Source organism: Prorops nasuta, unplaced genomic scaffold (genome assembly GCF_024137725.1).
Source record: "Prorops nasuta isolate Cenicafe-Biocafe unplaced genomic scaffold, Cenicafe_Pnas_1.2 PNAS00001, whole genome shotgun sequence".
Classification (NCBI taxonomy): Eukaryota; Metazoa; Arthropoda; class Insecta; order Hymenoptera; family Bethylidae; genus Prorops; species Prorops nasuta.
The window spans coordinates 3,882,432-3,890,639 of NW_027116798.1; the positions used below are offsets into that span (position 1 = coordinate 3,882,432).

Consider the following 8,208-nt stretch of genomic DNA (forward strand, 5'->3'; position numbering starts at 1 on the left):
ATAGATCAATAAATGAAAATGCATTTCTGTGTAGCCCAGTCATTTCAATAATTGAGACATAATGTTAGAACAGTGAATGTGTAAGCGATTGGTGTATATACAATCAAGTTTTATTGTAAATTAGTAATGATGTACGATAATGTTTAATTTGATTGCTACTTTTATAAATTAAAACTAGTTCGATTAACCTGTTATTTATATTTCTTCCCCAGATAACATTTTGTGTGCAGATTGGCAGCAGATTGCTAACAGAAATGCTCAAATTTTGTTGTCAGATTGCTATCAACTATAGAAACATTTGACTTGGTATTTGCCGTCAGAACCGGCACATACTAGCCTTCTAGCAGAATGACGTCAAAAACAAAATGAATCTATACACATAACCTGAGCGCAGATTTATAGCAGATTTGCGACAGAGTCTGCAGTACAGTCTCTTATCGAGTTCTGTAATGAACTCTTTTCGCTCTGACGGAGTTTGACGGAGTTTTCCCTAGAATTCCCTATTAACTCCGTCTAGTGATATTGTGTCCAAATTGAAAATCGGGAGCTTCTAGTGAATGTTTAAGGGGTAATGCAGTTACCCCTTCCATCTACAGATATAATAGATTCATTGGCGTTAAATTTTTATTTTAATTTTGTGTACTTTATTACAAATATAGCTACGACTCTATTTTATTCAATTAACCTGCTGACCCTGCCACCAATACTCTTCAGAATTTCTTACTGAATCTGAAAAAGACGTTTATAGGTAAGAAAGTTGTTTTTTACAATAGAAAAAACAACTCATGATAAATCTTAATATTTAACCAAACACCTATTTTCTGTTCAGGTTTTAAAATTGGAGGTAGCATTTTCATATTATTATCGAAGATATACAATTAGACGATATATATTTCAAATATAAAATGGAGATTAATAAGGAAAAGTACGATTTACTCATAGACAATGGTGTCGTTGTTTCAGAAAATAACAAATTACTACTAAGAGAGAAAAAAAGTAAGTGTTATTATTAAATTAATATCGCACATAACTTGTAATAAAAAGAAGCAGTAGCAATAGAAAAATGTTATACTATTTGTACTTGTATAAGTATAAATTAATAAGTGCTTAACTGTGTCAATACAAATAACTGTACTAATAACCTATATTTATAATACAAGAATATAATTTATACTTCTTATATATGATTGTAGCGGGGAATTGCATTTTAGTTGAATTAAATGATCATATAATTAAAGAATTTCAACTAACAATATCAGGAGGGGACACAACTGTACATGATGAAATAAAAGACATTTTAGATAATGAAAATGAAACAACTGTATATGATGATAAAATATTAGACAATGTGGATAATGAACACGATAGCTCCAAGAATGATGATGAAATACTAGATATCACGGACACAGAAAATAATAATATTTTAAAAATTGATGAAAAGGGAAATAGGAACTTTTGGAAGAAAGAAAATTTCATATTTCTAATAGATGCTATAAAAGAACTAGATGATGAATTTAGTAATGGTGTGAAGCGAATGGTTTGGAGCAAAATTTCAAAGAAATATGAAGCTAAAGGCCATAAAATTCTTCCTAAAACAATTGAGATTAAATGGAAAAGCTTAATAAAAACCTACAAAAACATTAAACAAAAGAATAATACATCAGGGGAAAATAGAAGGACATGGGAGTTTTATACAGCAATGAACGATTACATGGAAAAAAAACCAGAGATTACACCTATTGCTACTATTAGTAGTATTACTGGCTTGAAAGTAAATCAAGGTAATTATAATGTAAAATTAATAAAATGAGCTATAGAAATTTAAGTATTAATTTCTTTCAGATTGTTCAAGTTCTTATAGAAAAGTGGAGCCTACGATTAAAAAAAGAAAAATAAATGATAAAGAGAGGCGTCATCAAGATAAGATGGATAGATTAGACAAATTTAACTTCTTATTCGAAAAAATGTTGGATAAAATGTGATCTCTAAACAAGTTATAATCTACAATAAAATAATGTGATTAAAATATTTAAAATTTTCAAACAATAATTTTTCTAGGAGTATTTTGGGAATTTCCAGCAGGTATTAAATATCTCACGCACTATATTTAAGAAAATTTGATAATTATCAGTTAAATGGTCGGACAGAGTCTTAAGTTTTCTTTACTGCAAGTTCCAAGGTCGTATTAACCTCAAAATCAGAAATAACATGATTGAGATCTGCAAGCAGTTTCAAAATGCTACTATTAGGATTAAGTAATATTTTAATGAAAAAAATTCATATTGAATATTTTATTTAGGTTGTCAGATGTTTCTGTGGTGATTGCTCCTTGCATTCTATCAATGCAGAATTTACAGCAATTAATTTGTATTGGTGTGTTGGATATTAATTTTACAAAAAGTTATATTTAGATCATGAAAAATACTATTTCTCATGACTTTTTTTGAGGCAATAAAATATAATTTTTTTGTTATCTGTGAGTACAATCCTGTTTATGCATTTATTTATATATTGCAGAATATACATTGACTGAATTACATTGAATACAGAAAAACAATTTATTTTAGGGCAAGAATAACGAACCTTCAACTATGGAAAAAAAAACCATTAAAATTTGTTTTGTTTAATTGTACCTTGCATGAATTTTTTATCATTCTATTACTGCAGGAAAGCGAAATTTTAAAAGTTTCAACATTTGTTTAGAATACATATAAGAACAAAATATATAATAGATTAAGTACGCGGTTAAATTTATTTGTGTTACCTGTATTAATTAAATAAAATTATAAGTTTTCCATTATTTGATTCCTTCTTGCTATTGCTGTATTCATATCTTCATGCATAATATCTTCATCTTCCTCTTCATCACTACTAACGTCACTGACAGCATTTTCTGTATCACTTTGCTCATTATACTGAAATTCATCATCATAATTGTAAATACAAATATTATGTAGTATGCATGCTGATGAAATTAGTAGTACAGATAAATCGAGGCGTCGTGTTTCTATATATATTAGCCGCCGAAATCTGCATTTTAATAATCCAAATGTGTTTTCAATCTTCACCCTTATTTTATTTAATTGTTTATTAAATTGTTTTTGACTATGTGTTAGATAGCCATTGTTTTTAAATGCTACCATGACAGTTGGAGATAATTTGTATGCTTTATCCCCTAATAAATAATTATTTCCATATAATGCAGCTTGTCCAGTTCTTAATTGTTTAAAGATTTCAGATCTTTTAAATACAGTGTAATCATGTAATGATCCTGCTTCTCCAGCATAGATATCAATAAATAACTTTTTATGATCACAAATGCCCTGAAGTATAATAGAATGGTACCCTTTCCTATTAACATATGAATTGCCATTGAGTTTAGGCCGATTAATTCTAATGTAACTACCATCTATGCATCCTATAACACCTAAAATGTTAATATCAATAAACCTATTAGCAATATACATTTACTTCTAAATATATAACCATCATTATAATGTTATAATTTTGACTTATGAGTACATACATACATACTATTTTTAATTAAATAAAATATAATTTACCAACAAAATTATTTCTTGAAAATCCTTGTGCAATGTGTGCTTGTCTTTCAGCATTAGGCCATTTTATGATCCCATAAGTTTGGTTTATTTTTTGAATTAAAAAACAGGCCCTATATAAAGCATTCCAACAATTAGATTTGCTAATACCAAACCTTTCTGCTACCGATCTATAAATAATTCAATTAAAATACATAAATCTAAAAACATACATTATTTCAATAAATTATTTTAGAAATCGTACCTTAATGATTCCAAATTTGCTAAATACCACGTCATTATTAAAAGTTCTTTTGTTAAACTAATTTTTTCTAAACCATTTAATGGCATTGGATGAAGTTCATTTATTCTTTCAGCCATACCTATTAATGCTTCAAAAGATGTCCTTGACATTCGAAAATTGCTTTGAAATTGCTTATCAGTCATTCGAGGTACAATTTCTTCCACATAATTTGAAATTTTTACTACTTCATCATCAGATGAAGAGGAACTGTTCATTATATGAGCTGCAGCTAAGGATATAGAAAAAATGAAATGCTTGTTTTCCATTTTTAGTCAAATTAAAATGTTGAAATTTTAAAGAGCGATTTGACAGTTCGCGAAAGTGCCTGTTTGAAATATTTGTAAGTGGAAGGGGTAACTGCATTACCCCTTAAACACTCGCTAGAAGCTCCCGATTTTCAATTTGGACACAATATCACTAGACGGAGTTAATAGGGAATTCTAGGGAAAACTCCGTCAAACTCTGTCAGAGCGAAAAGAGTTCATTACAGAACTCACCTTCTGAAGGCAGATTAAAAACAAAAACAAAGCAGGATTTGTTACTCTATGTACGCTCTTTAAAATGTTACCCAATAAAACCAAAAATGTTGAATCAACGTAATTTCTTAACGCGTTATCTATAGTTGAAACAACGTGCCCTATGTCGCCAAAATCCACGTTTCTATCAACGGTTGATTTAACGTTTCTGTCCGCTTGAAAAAATTTTAGGATGAATAAATTGAATCGCGTGAATAATTTAACACTTCAATTTGCATTAAAATCACAAAATATTATAAGTTACCATTATACAATCAATTTTTACTAAAAAAAAAAAAGAAAAAATATTAGGAGATGGCTGGACGCGAACCTGCGTGCAGCAGGTTTTTCCTCCTACACGTAATCTATATGAATTAATTGTCTTTATATTGATTTCTATCAATCATCGAATCTTACACACTATAATAATCTGCATCCTAGTTAGAAGCACAGCGGACGATCCTTCGAGTCTCCTTTCTCCTGGAATTGGCTACAAATCGTAAAATAGCTGAAAGAATTTCTAACATGGCGCGCACCTTAACCATTAAGCTACGTTAGCATATGATAGATCGTTACAATTTTGATGAATATGCAACTGTTATTGAAAATCACCTTACATTATTTTTTATTTCGAATTAAATCCTAAAAATCTTTGTTGTTAAATATTTTTATAAATTGCAATTTTTTAATCATTTGAATAAATATTACTAAAAACAATATTTGAACTGTTTCCTTGACATAATTTCAGTTCACGAAGAAAACGTTGTGCTAACATCATTTAATCGTTGCATCTATAGAAAAAATCAATATTTAAAATATATTAGAAAGATTCCATCAATTCTACCGTTTCATATTAGTTGTGGAGAAAAACGTTGCTTCATCAACGGAAGTTAAACGTTATTTCTCTTGGAGAATACAACGTACGTTTAAAAAATGTTAGAAAGATGCCTTGTATTCAACCGTTTCGAATTGGTTATGGGTAAATACGTTGTTCCCTCAACGTCAATTAAACGTTATTTCTTCTGGATATTTATCATTATATGTTTAAAAATTTTCAGATATTATAATTAATACAATTTTAAACGATGTACCACCTAGTGGCTTTAACGTTGTTCTAAAAGACGGCGTCATGTTTATCGTTCTGCGCATGCGTCAAACAGCGTAAGACATTTAAGTTCAGGTACGCAGAGTCTGCTGCGTTTCTGCTGCAGATATGCTGCAGGCTCTGACACAGGTTCTGTTGCGTTTTAGGTGCTAATCTGCCACAGGTTCTGCCAGAGAAAGCGGTATCATTTTGTTATTAATCTGTTAGCAGGAACTGACAAATCAGATTCGGTTCCAAATATGGTGTCATTCTGCTGACTGGATTTTGTATCAGAATTTCGTTTACTTTTGCACAATCGGATAAGGCTATCTGGGATTTTGTACGCAGACTGCTTTCAGATTGGTACCAGAATCATTTAGGTTGTGTTGGTAGTCTGCATACAACTGTATGCGCAGACTGTCGACAGTCTGGTGACAGATCCTGCGCTCCATAACCTGTTAGCAGATTGACGTATGAGGTAAAGCAGATCTGCAACATAACCTGATTGCAGACTGGTAGCAGATTGACAGCAGGATCTGTTTAAAGGTCTTTAAATGCACTTTAAATGTCGCAGTTAACTATTTTAGTTTTTGAGCTTTGTTCGTGTCACTTGCACTTTCTACACTTTTCATTAAAAAAGTATATATTATTTATTTCATACAAATTTCTATAAAATAAATACTATATACATTTTTTTAATGAAAAGTGCAGGAAATACAAGCAACATGAACAAAGCATAAGTTATATATATATGTGGTAGAATTTTTTTAACACTATATATATTATATAAATACAAAAATATTGTTTTATTTATACGCTTTAAAAGTTTTAATATACATAGTCACAATTAACGTATATTATAAATTCTACTGTAATCACTTATACATATAAAAATTAATTTTTCTTTATATTGTAACTTAAAGAATTTGCAATAAAATACATCAGCAAACAAAACAACGCAGTCTTCTATAAAAATTCCTTTTAACTTTCTTTTTTGCCATACCAATGTATTAAAGGATGCATTTTATCCTTCGGCAACTGCTCATATAAAACGAAACAAAAGTATTGTTTAATTTTCTAACTTATTTTACCAATAAGTTCCAACCTTTGTTGGCACGCAAAATTCCTTCCAAACACTATGTTTCTTGTCTTCGAGATCCACCATGGGATGATATTTGTACAAGAACAATGGCCTCTGGAAAAAATTAAAAGACGTATCTGTTACTTTACTTACAAATATAGTATTAACTTTTAGTATCAAATTTAGAGATCTGTAAAGTTGTATATATTCTTTCACTTTGACTCTAGTAGGACCATAAATATAATGTTTATTCACCTTACTGTTCAGCAAACCGTGACTCCTACTAAACTTTTCCATCATTGCCAATCATCTTTCTGAAACTCTTTATCTCCTGATAGTCTTAAAAATGTTGATGGTTTTAAATCAATATTGATGTCAGAATTAACAGCATCATCTCGAAAATAATATTGTGCTAGTAAAGGATGCTCCAAATTCTATAAATCTCTCTTTAGGACTGCTTTAAACTTCTCTTGATTTACTTCAAAACTAACAGTCTTGATTTCCTCATCATCTTTATCCACTTTATTATAATACGTAGGAGTATCCCCCTGGAATTGTTGCTGATTCCTCTGTAAATCCAGTAGTACCATCTGGTGCTTGCATTTTCCAGGAAAACTGTTGGGACGTTTGGCTTTGGTTTGGCATCAGACTGTAAACCATGAAACAAAGACTTAATTATATAAAGGTTTGTCTTAATCAAAAACAAATTTTGATTATAATCTACTCATTTTAAAATGTTTATGTTTATTATGAAAAGATGTAACAACATCATCCCTCTCTAGTTCATCTGCAGTCTTCCTTTGCAGTTGCTCACAGTGTTAATCCTGTCCTCTCACTGAAACCACGACCTCATGCTCCCTCTAGTTTTTCTTCCAGTTTTGGTAACCGATTGCATGTTTTGGAGGGTACTGAACACAGCAGGAGATCTCTGAAAGCATATAGAAAAACCAACATTGAAATTCAATTTATATGACAGAGAAGAAGAAATATATAAGTTTAATAAATAAAAGTTTTTAGTATTTTTTTTTTAATTTTTTGGATTAAGGTGAGTGGAGAAATGCGTTAAGCATGTCCCCCTGGGGTTTGTCAACCCAACTGAACAGGGGGGGGGGGGTCTGTTGGACTCCCCATCCTTGACGATATTAAATATCCCCAAGGATGGTATACCAACTAAAACTCCCTCCACCAACATGCAACATGCAAAATGCTGAAAAAAAATTGAAGCAAATGTTGTGGAACGTATCTTGTTTCGGTCTCTTTTGCCATATTCTTAATGCCTTTCTTCTTTATATCTGTAATTTTAAAAGAAAACAATAAATTATTATAAAATAGATCACTACTAAGGCTGCGTTCGTTTATATACTGCCAGTACTGAAAACCTATATTTTACGTGACATACATTGTACACAGTTTTAGTACTTGCAATTAATAAACGAACGCAACCTAAATTGAGTTAATTCTAGTTGATAGCTTTAAGCGCGTATATGCGTAATTCGGAGCACACCCTCGTTTCATGCAAAGAAAAGTTACAGTGTTGCCACATTGTGCCACGCCATGGCGATGGCGTCAGTCAGTAATAGAGTACGCTCCGAATTTATTAGCTGTTAAAATTAAAGAACTGATGATAATAAAAAAATAGTGAAGTGGTTAAATACTCACATTCAATCATCAGGCATATCCGATTC

The 8,208-nt window shown here is 30.6% G+C and overlaps 2 protein-coding genes across 3 annotated transcripts; one reads left to right on the forward strand and one right to left on the reverse strand.

Annotated features, from left to right (window-relative positions):
- Nucleotides 1-691: 691 nt before the first annotated feature.
- Nucleotides 692-2,698, forward strand: LOC136775578 (uncharacterized). Of its 2 annotated transcripts, XR_010822960.1 has the most exons (6): nucleotides 692-748; nucleotides 830-996; nucleotides 1,194-1,781; nucleotides 1,843-2,082; nucleotides 2,300-2,476; nucleotides 2,568-2,698. XR_010822960.1 is itself a non-coding variant. In XM_066730567.1 (4 exons), exons 2-4 carry the CDS (start codon nucleotides 906-908, stop codon nucleotides 1,980-1,982), a joined length of 819 nt encoding a protein of 272 aa, XP_066586664.1. In that variant the 5' UTR covers nucleotides 692-748; nucleotides 830-905; the 3' UTR covers nucleotides 1,983-2,180. The 2 variants fall into 2 exon arrangements, 1 of the variants encoding a protein (XP_066586664.1); XM_066730567.1 differs by lacking the exons at nucleotides 2,300-2,476; nucleotides 2,568-2,698 and having other exon boundaries at nucleotides 1,843-2,180.
- Nucleotides 2,699-2,783: 85 nt separating this feature from the next.
- Nucleotides 2,784-4,109, reverse strand: LOC136774856 (uncharacterized). Its single transcript, XM_066729337.1, has 4 exons — nucleotides 3,805-4,109; nucleotides 3,564-3,730; nucleotides 3,069-3,427; nucleotides 2,784-2,915 (listed from the first exon to the last, which is right to left on the reverse strand). Exons 1-4 carry the CDS (start codon nucleotides 4,107-4,109, stop codon nucleotides 2,784-2,786), a joined length of 963 nt encoding a protein of 320 aa, XP_066585434.1.
- Between the last annotated feature and the right edge of the window lie 4,099 nt (nucleotides 4,110-8,208).

What these genes read in the sequence shown, in the direction of transcription:
- LOC136775578 (XM_066730567.1), top strand. Translation starts at nt 906, where the DNA reads ATGGAGATTAATAAGGAAAAGTACGATTTACTCATAGACAATGGTGTC. An exon ending in ACTACTAAGAGAGAAAAAAA is followed by an intron (nt 997 to 1,193) that starts GTAAGTGTTATT and finishes ATATGATTGTAG; the next exon opens with CGGGGAATTGCATTTTAGTT. An exon ending in TGGCTTGAAAGTAAATCAAG is followed by an intron (nt 1,782 to 1,842) that starts GTAATTATAATG and finishes AATTTCTTTCAG; the next exon opens with ATTGTTCAAGTTCTTATAGA.
- LOC136774856 (XM_066729337.1), bottom strand. Translation starts at nt 4,109, where the DNA reads ATGGAAAACAAGCATTTCATTTTTTCTATATCCTTAGCTGCAGCTCAT. An exon ending in GCAAATTTGGAATCATTAAG is followed by an intron (nt 3,731 to 3,804) that starts GTACGATTTCTA and finishes AATTATTTATAG; the next exon opens with ATCGGTAGCAGAAAGGTTTG. An exon ending in AACAATTAAATAAAATAAGG is followed by an intron (nt 2,916 to 3,068) that starts GTGAAGATTGAA and finishes GATGAATTTCAG; the next exon opens with TATAATGAGCAAAGTGATAC.